Source organism: Lutjanus erythropterus, chromosome 10 (assembly GCF_056507025.1).
Source record: "Lutjanus erythropterus isolate fLutEry1 chromosome 10, fLutEry1.hap2, whole genome shotgun sequence".
In the NCBI taxonomy this organism is placed as follows: Eukaryota; Metazoa; Chordata; class Actinopteri; order Lutjaniformes; family Lutjanidae; genus Lutjanus; species Lutjanus erythropterus.
The window spans coordinates 34,648,635-34,664,824 of record NC_139326.1 but is presented as its reverse complement, the minus strand read 5'-3'; the positions used below and the strand labels follow the sequence as shown (position 1 = coordinate 34,664,824).

The 16,190-nt window shown below is 39.6% G+C and overlaps 1 protein-coding gene across 2 annotated transcripts; it reads right to left on the bottom strand.

The window, feature by feature from the left end:
* Positions 1–689: 689 nt before the first annotated feature.
* On the bottom strand, positions 690–15,883 carry LOC146320747 (SMAD family member 2). 2 transcript variants are annotated; one of them, XM_084729132.1, is made up of 11 exons: positions 15,720–15,883; positions 13,241–13,653; positions 11,153–11,242; positions 10,726–10,919; positions 9,018–9,152; positions 8,648–8,722; positions 6,293–6,346; positions 5,915–6,127; positions 5,440–5,577; positions 4,301–4,445; positions 690–2,986 (listed from the first exon to the last, which is right to left on the bottom strand). In XM_084729132.1, exons 2-11 carry the CDS (start codon positions 13,474–13,476, stop codon positions 2,863–2,865), a joined length of 1,404 nt encoding a protein of 467 aa, XP_084585258.1. In that variant the 5' UTR covers positions 13,477–13,653; positions 15,720–15,883; the 3' UTR covers positions 690–2,862. The 2 variants fall into 2 exon arrangements, with proteins under 2 accessions (XP_084585258.1, XP_084585259.1); XM_084729133.1 differs by having other exon boundaries at positions 8,660–8,722.
* Positions 15,884–16,190: the final 307 nt, after the last annotated feature.

Sequence of the window (16,190 nt, the reverse complement as noted above, 5' to 3'; positions counted from 1 at the left end):
ACAGTGAACATGGACACATACAAGTATGAAGTACCTCAAAATTGCAATCAAGTAGTTTACAGTGAGAGGGCCTATATTACTTAACTTACATTTACATTTCACCACTGTTTATCAGAGTTGTGGTAGAAGTACACACCCTTAACTGAAGTACTAATAACCCTATGTACTTTTTGTTTTCAAAAATGCTTTCAAAATTGCACTAAAGTACAAGTGCCATTTTCTAATGAATAAGTACTCATTTTACATAATGACCCCTCTCATTATGTTCTATTATTGGATTATAATTGATGGAATAAAGTGTAAGTAGTAGAAGTCTATCTGATGTTGGTGAATCTAAATTAATTACATCACATACTGTTGAATAGTTAAGGTGTAACAATTGCATAATATTTTACAGGCTAATTGTATGTTTTGAGCACAAAATCTGATTTTGCCAGCTAACAACTGTTGTCAGATCGATGTGTTAAGAGTCAAATTTTTCCACTGAAATATAACTAGCAGAACTATGAGGTACATTTTTAGTTGGTACAGTACAGTATTGCAGTAAATGTACTCAGAAGTTAAACCAAGGTGAAATTGAGTTCACCTGTAAAATAAATTGTGCTCAATTTCTAAAATGTTTTTATTAATATACAGTATATCTACACATTTATATATCTACAATCAAGAAACACACACAGCAGCCAGAATCATGAGAATAAAAATCTTTATTAGTGTTTTATGAAGTCTGCATAATATGCCACACGCCTGAGAAGCTTATGGTCAGAAAAAAAAAAAGAACTGCTCTATCAATACCGCCCTCTACTGGTAAAACAACTGCGACATCTACTGTACTGACTGCTTTGCAAAAAGATTACTGTTAAATACACACATACTGTACTACTGTTATGTATATGTACGTCTGGTCCACGTCAGTTTTTGTAATGTATTTTTTCACATTCATATGTTGTAGGCCGAAGATAAAAACAATGTAACACTGGACCCTAACACATGGTTCAGTTCCCCAAATCCAAACTTCACTAGGTGCACTTAAAGTACAATCACTAGTGCCAGAAGGTAAACACATTTACATCGAAAAGAAGAAGGGAGGAGGGGGGCGGAAACATGTTAAACTCGCAACAGCCACGTAATGACAAGAATGGCAGAGTTTAAGCTAGTAAGTCTTGTTGTACATACTGTATTTAAAAGACAGAACAAATACAATACACACATTAACACAGAATGTCCCAGTGTGCAGGCACATTCGCTCTTCTTTTCACATGGAAGAAGAAAAACTGCTCTCCTCCCGTGTTTCTGTAACATTTTAAAAGCCAATTGTATCTGGTTGACCTTAACCCGCTTGACCAAGCACCAAAAGGCTACAAGAGGTCACGTGTGTTTTTCAAAAAGAAGTGAAGAGATGAATGAATGAATGGCCATTACAAAGTTTTACATGCCTCTGGAATCATTAAAACCATGAGAGGAAAAGTAGATTTTAGGTGTTTTGTGTACTTTAAATGCACCAGATTTCTTTGGAAAAAACAAAGGATAGGATAGAAACAGGCTACACGTCATCATGTGGGGCAGTGATTTCTTTTTTTTTTTTTTTAGTTTTTTTTTTTTTACCAAGACAAAGAGCTGCGATTGGAAATGAATTCAAACAGAACCTTTTTGGGGGTCAAACGAAGGAATGATCCATGCCCTCCATGTCACTTTTAGAAACAGCTGTGGTCTTGAAAATATTACTTTAATAAAAAGTGAACGACAGAAATTTTTAAGTATATTTATATATAAAAATACATGAGAATACAAAAAAGTAGCAAAACAATGAGGATATAGGCTAAAAACAGAATGAATTCATTTGATACCTTCAATTTCTCCTGGTGAGACGTTTTAATGCGCCACCTCGGAGAGCCCCAGGACTCCCAGTGTCGTGTCAAAAAGAGGAAAAAACAAAAAGCTTTCGATAACTGCTGATATTCTCTGGTCCCTGCCCAGTGCACCTTGCAAAGCCTGGTCAACATCTCATTAGCTTCCACACCAGGCTGTTCAGCGGGGATGGAAATAAACTAAACAAAGGACACGTAGAGTGCCATATAATGACAAAGCAATCAACTACAGCCGGGTCGAGCTTGCAGTTTGTTTGGGGTTTTTGAATTACTATTATTTAACTAACATTCCTATTTGTCCATTAAGAAGCATGTCTTATAAAGACACACATTGAGAGTTACAAAAAGGGCCACTCTGGCAAAGTCAATTTAAATTTCATAAACACATTGTGGCGTTTCCTTCAAGAGGAGAACGCACACCAAGGCCATCGTTTCTTCACCAAGCCACCTCCCCCCTGACAAAAGATGGGGCCAAGTTTCCCAGAGAAAAAGTAAACTCAGGTTCAGAACAATGGTTGGGGTGGGGTTGGAACGAAAAATCATTTTAGCATTCAAGCTCGTGTTACTCATACAAGCAAATCTTCAATACTGAGAAACTATTCACAGATATTTTTGGTATTTCCCCTACTTCCTGGACTAAAAACCAATATACATTTTATTTGTACCACAAATAGATCTAATATTAAGGATTTGGGGAAAAGCAATTTAACAAGGTGCATGACATAGATGGGTAACAAAGTGCCAAATTCTTTACTGAAAAGTCTGTATGTGTGTGTGAGTGCGATAGTGTAGGTGCGTTTGTTCTTTTGTGTGTGTTTGTGTGTAAAGTTAAAAGAGGGATGTGGAACTGGGCCACAAATACTATGAAGAATGTTACAGAAAATTCATTCTGTGGGGTTTCCATTTTTTTTTTCATGAAAGGACTCACAAGTTTAGAATTTAATGATCATGTAATGGGCTGCGGTTTTTTTAGGGGGGCGTTTTCCTCAGCTGTTTAGGACATACTGGAGCAGCGTGCAGACGGGGAACCCATCTGGGTCAGAACCTTGTCCAGCCACTGCAGGGGGCCGTTCAAATGCAGCTCGATCCAGCAAGGAGTGCTTGTGACAGTCTGCCGCCTGGAAAACAGAGACGTACTTTTTAATGTCAGGGCTGCACTGTCATACATGTGACTTGTGACGGCATGTCTCACTGCTGCCAGGATGAGGGGGGTTGTGGTTTGTAACAGGGTTATTATAGTTAACTAAAACTGCTGTGAAAAAACATTTAACTGAACTTAAAAAAAAAAAAAAAACTTGACTGAAACTAACTGAAAATATGTTGTGCACCTACAAAACTAACTAAAATAAAATAAAAAATATACAGTAAGTGTTAGTTTTAGTGTTTGTTGTTTTGGTCAAATTTGTTCCAAGTATGAGGAGGCACTGGTGCACGTGTTTATAAAGACCAGGATGTCCACATGACTGTGACTCAACTGCCTTCATTAAGAGTTGTGTTTGTGTTTTAATACCTATTCTGAGCTTCTTAAATCTTGCCCCTGACTAATATCCCCCATACTGTAATAAGAAACTGAGCCAACACTAAATATTATAAACAAAGACTGGGGATACAAGACACTGATTTTTTTTCAGTCAATACCGATAACTGATAATCACCTTCTTCTCATGGCCAATAGATAATATAAGCAATAATTTCATGTTTTTGTATTTTAAAAAGAAGTCATATAAGCTGTAGTTTATGAACACCTGAGAGGAAGAAAGGCTCAGATGTAGTGAGAAAAGATGGTTGACTTAATATTCAGCAGCTCTGACTAAACCAAATTTATCTGACATCACTATTAGACCAAAAACAAAGAACAGTTATGAGTCTTGAAATGTTTATTCATTTTTTCTTGTGAAGTTCCTCAAAAAATAAAACAAAGAAACACACCTGAGCTTTTATAGAGAATGTTTCTTCAGAATTCAAATTAAATACTTTGATATAATCTGTCAAAACAGATATAAGTTTAGCCTAAGACTGTCACAGGTACTGATTCATTTTCAATACCACGTGTCTAAAAATTATGCAATATTAATATTTCATAGTACTGAAAGCACCAAGGCTATATACAAAAAAAAATCCATGTGCTCATTCAGGTCTTTATTGTCCAGCCTGAAATTTGGCTTGCAGCACAACCAGACAGCATGCAGTGATTTATATTCTGTACCAGCACTGTGTGCAAGTTGTTAATAAAAAAAGAAAAATTTGTCTCATGTTGTGTGCCTACGATGAAAACCAAAGTTTATAATCGAAATAAAAATTACAAAGACAAACTATAATAACTCAAGTTTGTAGGTCTCCACTTGCAGTTTACAGATATCAGCCTTCTCTCTAATATAATAGATTTAGAATAAATATTACTGTTCAAATATAGTATTATTAGCAGTGCTCACCTGTACTCGGCTCCCCAGCCTTTGACAAAGCTCATGCGGATGGTGCACATCCTGGTGAGCTGGTAGACAGCTTCAAAGCCCTGGTTCACCGACTGAGCCAGCAGGGCCGCAAATTCCTGGTTGTTGAATATTTTTAAATTACATCCTAGAAGGAAAAAAAAAAGTTAATGTGGGTTTTCACAGTGATTTTTTTAGGACAAATATCTTTGGGCCTTGACGTACCAAGCCAACATTTGGCCTTTGGTTGGCAGTTGTGTGTGACTGTGTGTCTGTGGCTAATGATTCTCCAGGATTTTTGTGGCGTGTTTGGTATCATTGGCTCCAGTTGGCCATAATCGGTGGCAGTTGGGAGGCCTGAGCATGCTGAATCAGCATTAGAGCCAGTAGGCAGGAAGAGACACTAATATTTTTAAACACTTTCTCCACCAAGCCCCTAAATTTGGTGGCAACAGTACATTTTTGGCGGCCCATATGTAAACTTAAGAAAACAGAAAAGGCAATTCAACGCAACTTAACAAAGCCTTCTCTAACCATGACATTTGTGTGTCTACTTTTCCTGTGAATTGTGATGTGGTGTTTAATGAAGGCACTGTTAAAGATGAAGAAAGATCTAGATTTCTCGGCTATGTGAGGAAATCTGTGCAACACAAACTTAAATTCTTGGTTCCATTCATGTCAGCAGCTTGAGTAGGTTGAGTAAACTCATACTTCAGCAGCCCCAACATATCTGTAGCTAGCTGGCAATGAGTACTGTTCTCTATTTTTGTAGAATCTTGAATTAAAAGACAAAAGAACTGGGATGTTTGTGGAGCTGTAACGTTGAGTTGGTGTAGGCTCACAGGATGATTAAACAGGACACCAAGGGCCACCTGCATCAAATAGTTGATGGACTTTTTGCGGCCAAGGGCCACTAAGGCATCATTACTCCTTGCAGTAAGTTACGTGAGTTCTGACGGACTAGCTGTAGCAAAATGTGATCTGTTAATCCTTTAGTCCAAGTGGACGTTTGTGCCAAAGTTTGAAGAAATTCTCTCAAGGTGCAAGGTGTTCTTGAAATATCACATTCATGAGAACGGGAAGGACAGATGGACAACCCAAAAACGTAACGTGCTATACAAGTGGCATCTTCAGCGTCTTACCTGGAGGAATTTTACACACTGTTGCTGGATGCCAGCCATACCGCTGGTTGCAGTTTGGACTCTGGACAAAGATGGCGCTATCACTCAGGCACTCGGCAAATACCTCTCCTCCAATGTAATAGAGTCTAACTCCTCTTCCTGTAAAGACAGACGCACACAATCAATTTACTCTCATGGAAAATGGCTGCATTTATATCGTGGTTTGGTTTTTCACACACACACACACACACACACACGCACACGCACACACACTCTCTGATGACAGGAAGCTACCATGCAAGGTGCTGTGGACGAACTGCTCTAACTCCAGAGCTGGCCCAAGAAAAAGAAACATGAGGTTTGACTTGAACTATATGTTTCAATATGTAAGACTATACAGGTGACACATACTGAAAGCTAAAACAAAACCTTAAGTGGCTGACAAGTTGTCAACACATGATTAATTGCTGTAAAGCTACTTGAAGCTGTGCCTTACCTATGTGCCTCCGGGTCATCTCCACAGTGGCGTTCCTGTTGACGTTAGACAGCAGGCCCAGGCAGAAACGCTCAGAGTTTGATGGATCTGTGAACCCATCCACTGTCAGCGAGGGCTGAGACGCGTGGAACGTCTCCCCTACACGCTGGTTTAGCTCATAGTAAGCTATAGAGCACCAGAAGGCTGGCTCCGAGTAAGTCACCGGCTGCAGGTCTACAGGAGAGGATCATGCCAGTAAAGTTCAAACAAAAAGTCTCTTTTTGATAAAACACTGTTCTAACGTTGCTAATGAAAAGATGTCTGTGAAACTGATGTATTAATATACAAAATGCCTGTTTTGTTCTGAATTGTTTCAGATGGGAAGGTACTGCATCTTACCCATGCTGTGATTGACAGGAGACAGAGTGCTGGGGGAGAGCTCTGCTGGAGAACCTGACAAAGAAAACAGGAGGTCAACTGTATAGATGGGTTCACAAGAGATAATTACACAGGGAACAGGTGGATCAGATCAAAGACCTTTGATGAAAGGGGTGGCTGCCTTGCAAAGGAATGCCAAAATGATACTGTAAAACACTTTGCATTAGATTGATGAAGAGATGTGGTTTATTGCTACCATTCTGTCTCTACATCCTTCATTTTGTTGGTTGGTGGTTTGTTGAGATTATGCAGTTTGAACAGTAACTTTCGTGACTGCACAAAGAACAAAATAGATGATGTATAAAACAATAAGTGGCCTGCTGCTGCTGTTATGGTTATTATTAACAGCACATCAAACTAGCAAATACACTGAGAATTTGGAGTAAGCTAGGAGAGTTAAGGGCCATCTACACCAAGAACGATAACAGTGTAAGCATCCACACGGATGAAGGATAACGCTCTGTTAATGGTGGTGCTAAGAATGCCATGCACACTCCAGCTTTATTGGATGCTTACAGGAAAATGCATATCGATGACCTGTTACTGTGTACAAAAAGAAAACCAGAAACAAATGGGTTCATGAAATTCTTCAAAGACAAGGACTTCAGAGAATCTAGCACTCTTATGCGAGTTGTCGTCTTTTGAAGACAAATTTCATTCATAATCCGTTGTATGACTCAACATTAATTTGATCGTGTCCTGGGGAGAGGACATCAGTAACTCTGTGATTTCACTGGGCACATCGTGTCTGTGATGCACTTTTGATCTGTCCTCCTCCTGCTGCATGCCCCATCAACAGTGTTTCAGAGGCAAGGCATTTTGCCTGCCTGATTATGCCGACTTGTTCAAATTTTACTGATTTTTTTTCCTTGATTTTTGTGCTTCTACCATGGGTAAGCAGGCTGCGTAGTTAATGCAGACCTGACCATAAAAAAAGAGAGAAAAGAAACTATTTGAGTCTTTTATTTTGAAAATTTACCAGATTCTTTATGCTACTCCTGTGTCTGACCTCTTGCCCAGCTCGGTCTGCTCTGTGCAACTTGACACGGCATTTATCAAAAATAGACTCCAAACGTTTCTCTGTGACATGCTGAGGCCGTTCTGGTGGAATCACAAGCATTGTCTGGAAATTGCTATGATCATCTCTGGGGGCCATGGCACAGCGCAAGTGCAATGCTGCCATGCCAAGTGGAATCAAGCTGTAAAGACCTAATGAACTTCAGAGACCCCCATCAGCTCCAAAGACTGTTTGGGAGTATATCTCAGGTAAAATAATTTTTTACATGTGTAATTTGCAACCTAGTATTACACTACTTTCTTTCTGCAGCAGAATCTACCTGAACTACTTTAGAATTTACTGGAGCTACATTCTTCCAAACAGAAAGAAAGTAGTTCCTACATGAAACTGCTCATAACAAGGGTGTAAATTATCTTGAATAAACAGGTCATGATTTTTGGAAAGAGACACTGGGTTTGAAATTATCAGATGTATTTTTTGGTGCTTTGAGCATCACAAGCCAAGTGGCATTTAGTTCCATTATCATGGAGAGAATTCAGACATACGACACATAAAAGAAAAAATCTAGATGGATAAACAGCACTACAGACTAGGGGGAAAATATGTATTTTTGATTTTGGGGTGAACTGTCCTCTTAAGCTATACCCTTTAAATTCAGGCGGGTTTGATGTGACTATCATTGTTTCTATTGTTCATCAAATTGCTCTGAAAGTGACCCCAACAATATCATTCACCACTGTTGTTACAGTTGTGGTGTGAACTCTGTCACTTGAGTTAGAATGATTACAGTTATTGTTCTTGGTGTAGATGGTCCTTTGCAACATGAAAGACAGGGTGCTTATGAAAGTGTGTTTGGTGAACTGGTGACAAGTTTCTTTAGTCCATTATCAGACAGGTTCCTAGAAAAACTCAGAAGACTCTAAAATGCATATCAACAACAGCTTTGGAACAGGTGGTTCACAGAGCTGAAACCTCTCTTGGCAACTTCCTCAAACTATTTGGTACTGTCAATCTTTGATCTAAGGTTAACTTATAAGGTGGAGTAGATCTAGTTAGGACTAATTCACTGGGAAACATAGGACAGCATAGGATTTATATGAACACCAGGTCAAAATCCATATTTGCAGCTCATAATTCCAAATCTCTGGTTTATAAAACCTGAAACAAGTGTTAAAGCAAAAGGAGGATGTTAACAATAAAGCTTTACATATACCACAAAACATTTATTGACTTTGACCTGGTTGGGGAGGTGAGGCACACTCACAAGGAAAGAAGAAGGAGTTGCTAGTCTAGGGTACCTGTGTCCATACTTTGATTCATCTGTTGATCGCTGGCCTCCCCATCTTCACTGATGTAGCCCGGTGGAGGCGTTTCTGTTGAAACGATGTGGGGAGAAGGAAATGAGCTGTGACGTTATCAGAAATTCATATGAAAAGCAGAGGAAATTCACAGGTGAAAATCAAGACATAGATGATTGCAATTTCCTCTTTGATTAATACAATATCATTATGGGAAAAATCCCAAGAATTTCACACAGATTAACTAGATACCATTTAATACACTGCAAACGGATACCTACAGTAAGTTTCTTCACTTTCAGATTTTATTTAGCACATTATGTAGCCATTCAAATATAGTAACGCTGATCCATTGCAGAGATAAACCAACCTGGTATATAGTTGTTTGGAGGTTCAATTCCTGCAGGAAAGTTTGTGTTCTCAGGTATGGAATGAGTGTAGTCATCCAGAGGTGGCAGCTCTGGCAGGATATCTGAGTGTCTTGGCACAAGAACAGGAGGCAGCACTGCAGGGTTGGGTTAAAATGTCAGAGGAGATGAGTTAGAATCAGTTATTTGCTTTTGCAAAATTATTGTCTGTTGTTTTTGGACAGTTTTAATGTAAAAAATGAACAATCACTTTGAAACAAGTTTCATTATTGTGGAAAAATGATGGCCATGACACATTAGACCTCCCCCCACAGTGAAATTCAAAGTGAAATATTAAACTGATAATGGCTTGTTAAGTCAGGGTGAAGCAAGTTTCACTGCAGATAGCACTGTTCACTAGTGATATGCAGGTCAGGGTTTTTAATATACACCTGCCCAACCTGAAATATGAAATGTGTTAATCAACAACCTGAACCCAACCCCTAAACAGCCAACTGTCATGACTGAGGGCCACGATGCTCTCATCTTGCTGTTGGGAGTGGTGTCAGAGTGCTGAGAGTTATTACGAACTTAGTCGAAATGTTGCTTTGTTGCTTCCGCACACCCGAACCTGTGATACATTCTAGTTGACCCGAAACTGTGGGACCCACAAGGTTGTGGTTTGACCCGTGCATCACTACTATTAGTCAACTAGACTGTTCCCAGAGTCTTAGTTGACCATGTTTTCATTTATTCATTAGTTATTGAAAGATTAATTATAACTACTGGTTGACTAGGAAAATCTTTAGTCAGCTCTAGAAGATAGACAACACTCTCATTTTTTTGTTAAATACTGTTAGACTGCAGCCAGAAGTCAGCTAGCTTAGCATAAAGATTGGAAACAGGGGGACACACCTAGCCTGGCCCAGTCCAGAAGCAACAGAATAGACCTACTGGCCAGTTTAAACACTTGCTATCTTGTTTTTTAAACCATATTAAAAATGACAAGAAACAGTCCCATACATAACCTCCCCAAAACCACAAACTGGATTAAACCAGGAGTGTCCAACTCAATTTCAGGCCAGTCCACATCAGCATTATGCAGGGCTGGGTATCGTTTAACATTTGATACCATCATGTGAATGGAGGCACTGTTAAAAATAATTCTTCTGCCTTCCTTTTTTTTTTAAAATCAGCCCCCTTAGGTGTGTAGTATGGCAATAGTATACAATGTTATGGTGGCATCTCAGCACACTCAACTGCCACCTGTGTCAAATACACCATGCTCAACTTCACCACACCACAGACTGTGTTAGTTTGTAGCTGCTCCTGTAAGTGGGCTAGTCTCACATTTCATTGAACTGAAGAAAGCTTGCAACAAGGAAAACCATACAAATTAATTTTTTTCTAAAGTGGTGAGGTTTCAAGTTTCAATACTACTTGGTACTAGGTTATTTCAATTGACACCTTAAAAGTATTGAGTACTGATACCCAGCCCCAATGAGAATGCTCCTCTACGTAAGAAAGCAAATGAGCATATTTCTCAAAACGTCAAGGCCAAAATCATCCTCATATATCAGACAGCCATATTGTCAAAAGTGTTTAAAATGTTGCTGTAAAATTCAGTGAAGCCAACAGATTTAAACACTCATGCAACAGTCATGCAGCAGCCACTGAAGTACAATGAGATGTGCAGGTTTTAGGTACAAAATGTCCACTGGACAGTCTCACCTGGGGTCTCCACCCTCTGGTAGTGGTAGGGGTTGATGCAGACCTCATCCTTTTTTAGGTGGAAGGCATACTCACAGGCCTCGATGGCGCGCAGCTCGTGGTGGCTGTGAAGGTCCGGCCATCGCCACAAGCGGCAGTAGATAACATGGGGAAGCCCCTTCCTGTGGGAGACCTGCAGGCGGCCATCCAGTGATCTGATTGAACAGCAAACAGGAGATGGTGGTGAGACGGGTGAGAGACACAAGGGGGAGAGGGGTTGACACATAATATGGCCAGGTAGGGGAGGGAAATGGAGATGGATAGGGTAGAGTGGTGACAAGAACGAGAAACAAAGATGTTCTCAATGTCTGTCACCTCCAACATTGTAATGACAAGTCTCCCACATTAAAGCTGTATGCAACACCATACAATAGTTGAGGATAGTCACCTGGTTTGGTCAGGGTAGCTGTATAGGCCTGATGTATCCCACTGTTCTATCGTATTTGGTGTACTCAGTCCCCATATTTCAGAGCAATTGCTGTGCACAGAGAAAACAACAAAACAAAAACAAAAAACAAATGATAAACATGGGACATGGCTCATTCAGAAATATCAATATGGGTAATGTGAACATTAAAAGGCCTCTTTTATTGGAGTCTTACAGCAAAATAAAAACATCAAATTCATTTTCAGCTGTGGAAATGAAAGATGAGGACATCAAATAAGAGAAGCCTTTTTGACAGAATTAAGGAAAGACAAAAAAAAATGTAACATGGAATCTGCTAACACGCACAATGAGTGAGACAAAGAGCATTCTTCAACACTGTGGCATTATATCGAACACTGAAAATAACTCAGAACTTATCTGCAGACAGTCAAACAAACACAGAAGACACACAATGGCACAAAAGAGGGGAGGGGGAAACAGAGGAGGCAACCTTGGAGAAAAAAAATGATTTTCAGAGATTCTCAAAACATTCACAAGAAAATGGCAAGAAATAAAACTTGGAATGAGGACAAATGAGAGAAGTTGCTTCTGAATAACAGGACAATAACAAGTTCTACATGTTAAATGCTATAAATACACAACAACATGTACTAGAGTTTAACACTTTAGTGGGATGTTAACTGCTATTCAAAATTGCAATTGTCTGCTTCATGACAGGGCAGGAAACCAACTTTTGTCCACCAGCCACAGCTGCCTGTAGATCCCAACATTCAACAGCTATTTTTACCGCAGGAAACTAGGTGTTTAGAATCAATCCAAATGTTGAATGGATACCAGCCAATGAGCAAGCAAGAGCAAAAGATCCTCAATAACAATCTAAATGTACCCATGCTAAAGGGACAGTTCACCCACAAATCAAAAATACATATTTTTCCTTGGCTTTTACTGCTATTTATCATCTAGACTGTTTTGATGTTGTGAAGCTCAAAGACGAATTCAAAGAAAAATTCAAAACCAGTGTCTCCAATAATCATGACCTGGTTACTCAAGGTAATCCATACAGATTGTTGTGAGCAGTTTCAGAGAGACCAGAAAGTAAGTAGTTCCTACATGAATCTGTTCAGTGTACTATCTTGAGTAAGCTGGTCATGAATTCTGGAAAGAAACATTGCTGTTGAGTTTTTCAACTGTATTTTTTTTTTTTGGTTCTCTGAGCACCACAGTGCACACCGAGTGCCATTTAGTCCCATTATACTGGAGAGAAGGCAGACATCTCTATGGCCGATATCTTTACAACTGTGCAACTAACACCAAAAAATGTAAATGCATAAAAAGCACTACAGGCCAAGGGAAAAAAATATGTATGATTTAATTATCTCCCTAAGCATGGCTGATGGCAATCCCCAAATCTGGCATGATTTTAGGTTCGTTACCCACCCTCTCTTATCTTCTGGCCCAGTCCTCTACGAGAAATTATTTCATTCACATCGAGCCAGCCACTGCATCTCTACAAACATAACAGTGTGGCTGAGAACAATTCTCAGGCGATAACAACCCGCCTGCTATCTATAGTCATACAAACATCTGACGTGGTTGTTGGCGGCACATCAGTGAGGAATGAATCTGTTAACACAGTGTTCCCACTGAACGTGAGTTTGGGCCATCAAGGCTGGCTGGCTGATAAAGAGGATGTCTTCTCTGACCCTTTTCATGTCTCCCTCCCCGTGAGAGTGATACAAACTGTCTAACTGTCAGTACAGTAGTAAATAAACAGTGATTTGATTCATTTTCAGCTCATCTTTAATGAGCGATCTATGTTGATTTTGTACTATTTTGCATCCCTAATCACAGTCCTAAACATTTCTAACAACCATACAAGTTTTGTTATAACTGCAGGAAATTATGTGAGCAGAATTTAAAAAAAAAAAAAAAGACGAAGAAGAAGAAGCGCAACATCAGCATCTGCTAACAGCCCGAGGTGTCATGGTTTTATATTATACAAAAGCCTCAACTAGGCACACTTGCAGAAATGTGTAACAGCTGCAGCTTTTTCTAGTTTGTACAGTGATCTAGTGTTGGGAGGTGTACCTGGGGATGGTGACACACTTGGTGTTGCAGTTCTGTGTGGTGATAGCTTTCTCCAGCTCATCTAGCTGGCCTGTCTTCTTTAGCTTCTTCACTAAGCTCTTCACAGCCTTCTCGCACCATTTCTCCTCTTGCCCATTCTGCTCGCCGCCACCTGCTCCGCCCGGGCCACTGGTTGACTTCTTCCAGCCCAGCAGCCTCTTCACCACGGGAGGGGTGAACGGCAGGATGGAGGACATCTTAAGCTGGACAAGCCGGGAGTCTCCAGAGGACTCAACACAAGCTCTCACACACACAGACAGAGGGGACCTAGAGCTACAGTTTGGGCCCTTGCTCTGACGGGGGCCCCTCTAGTGACCAGTGAGTCACAGGGTGGAAGCCAGTGCTAGCTGCGTATACTCAAAAGAGATGGACACCTTGGGAGAAAGTCACACACAAAGTACATTGTTACAAACAAAACATGGTACAGAAACATAACCACATGTAGCCTTATCAAAACAATAAAAAGGCCTCAATGAAGCTTGAGTAGTAAACAAAATAGTAATGTTGTTTTGGCAGCAGCATTGCTAATATTACATAACTGCCTTGTGTGAAGTTATGCATTTGTTTAGTTGACCAAGTAGACTGCACTGTTGCCAGATAGGGCTGTTTTATGCCCAATTGGTCTGTTTTGAGTTACACTGTGCAGGTTAAATTAGGCTTGGACTGGTGAGCAGAAATTTGGGCTGGTTTACCATGGGTTGGGCTGCTTTCTAAACACATTAAAAATCTAGTATATATATTGATATCCAGTTCCTCAGCAGATTGTGACATGAAAGAGTGTTTATTTATTCTGCTGAAAGGAGATTTGCAGCCACCGAATTTGTATTGTCATTATAACACAAACTGCTTGCAACATTACAACATCATTACTTGTTTGGCTTTTTGACAGCATGAAATTGCATGCACTTCCTACATAGGGGATACACTTTAATTGGGCACACTGTCAAGTAGGGGCTGACCAATTGATCAGTGGAATATCCAAATTGCAAAAGCTGCAATTGTTTGATAAAAAGGTAAAATGTGTGGAAAAAATAGAACCATAATGAAGTATTGTAGTGCTGCAGAGATGCCCTGGCCTACAAATCTTGTTCTTGGGATGTAAGAAAATATGTTTGTTGGCACAGACCCAAACAAATGTCATATCATCATGATCTTAATAGTGTTTTTCAGTGAAAATTGTGATGAAAAATGATCATTCCCACTAAGCATGAATCACAGTACAATCACAATATCTGTTGAAATAATTTTTTTTTTAACCATACTGTGCAGCACTACTGTCAAGGCTTATTACAATTGACCAAGTTAGATAAAGCTTATTATTAATGTCATTTGAGCTGTTCCTTTAATTTTTTTTCTTCACTTTTAAGCAGAGGGCAGATATTGAGTTAGTTGCACTCTAGCTCCTATCTGCGTCCTAGCACATTTATGAACACTTAATTGTGATTTTATTATTATGTCATTAAAATATGTTATGAACCACTATATTGCTGCTACTGTTTTTTTTTTTTATCTATTTGTATTGTTAATTATAGATAATACATGGGTAGTATTCAACCAGTTTGAGCGGATTTAGAACAAAAATTGGGCTGGAAAATATTAAACCAATCTGGCAGCACTGGTATAGATGTCCTCTTGACGTTAGCTTGTCACAAACACTGCTCGACAACCAAGCTAGCTAGCTTGCAAACTTATAAAGTTGACACAGGGGTGTGCCTCACACTGTCGTATTCCGTGCATAGACGCAATCTCGACCGGCTACTAATGAACATAATGAATTACCCAATGAGTGTTATAACATGGATGTGAACAAGCAGAGTATTTTGTGACAGGCCCCCCAGTGCTAACACTATGTGGCTTGTGAAGGCCGGCTGCTAGCTACCTGATGGGGGGGCCTGCTGCACTCAAATCATAACAATAAGTTGACTAGCGTTAGCATGCCGAGTGTTTAACAGCAAAATGCTCAAATAGTCTCAACTAAAAACGAAAAAATATGGTTAAGATAACTGAGCAGCCCGGAGGCAATTCATGGAGAAGTCCTCACCAAGCTAGGTCAACTAGCATTAGCTTCAGTGAGCTAGCTGCCAGCTTGTTATCAAAAATCCTTTTGTTGTGATCCACGAAAAAACCTCCTGTGCGCAACAGTCAAGTCGCGCTACTTTGCTACCTAGCGTCAGCTTGTCAAATAAAAACAGGTTATAATTTATCTAATGACAAAATGTCCCTTAATCAATCTAAACATTGCAGTATTTTATTTCAACGTAGCTACTGAATGTTTGTGACTTTTATTAAAAAAACACAAACGGCACCAAAATGAGTTAGCATCTTGGACGAACTCTTCCAAACTGAGCCCTGGCTCCCGCTGGCTAACGGACCTACATCTCTCACACAAAACAACATGCTGCAAAGTCGAGAAAACAGCGAAAAGCATTTCAGTAGTTACCCCAGTTTTAAAGTCCGAAGGTCCGCTTGCTGAGAAAAAGATGTGCACAGCCCTCTAAACACCTTATCGACATAAAAATGCCCGAACTGTGTTGTACCGCAGCTAATTTTGACAAGGCTAGTGGGCTCCTCTCAAGTTGCTACCAGTGCTAGGAGCTAGTTTGCTAGGTTAGGTAGACCGGAACAACAAAACAAACCTGATGGTTACGTACGAGCTCTTAATCCCTCCTATTCAAAAACTGATTGGAAGATTAAAAGAAGAATACTGGTTGATGTTTTGACAGTTTTTATTGTCTGTTTGACAGCATGCATCTTCATTCAGAGAAGTTTGGAGGCAAAAGCAATTTTATTCAACATTTTCACAGGACATAAACTTATTATTTACACTTTCAACAAAAGACAGTAAATTAAGAGTAAAATTAGTTAAAATAGAATAAAAACTCTTGCTAACTAGATAAGGTCCAGTGTGAGT

What these genes read in the sequence shown, in the direction of transcription:
- LOC146320747 (XM_084729132.1), bottom strand. Translation starts at nt 13,476, where the DNA reads ATGTCCTCCATCCTGCCGTTCACCCCTCCCGTGGTGAAGAGGCTGCTG. An exon ending in CCAGAGGGTGGAGACCCCAG is followed by an intron (nt 9,153 to 10,725) that starts GTGAGACTGTCC and finishes CCAACCCTGCAG; the next exon opens with TGCTGCCTCCTGTTCTTGTG. An exon ending in GATGACCCGGAGGCACATAG is followed by an intron (nt 5,578 to 5,914) that starts GTAAGGCACAGC and finishes CTGTCTTTACAG; the next exon opens with GAAGAGGAGTTAGACTCTAT.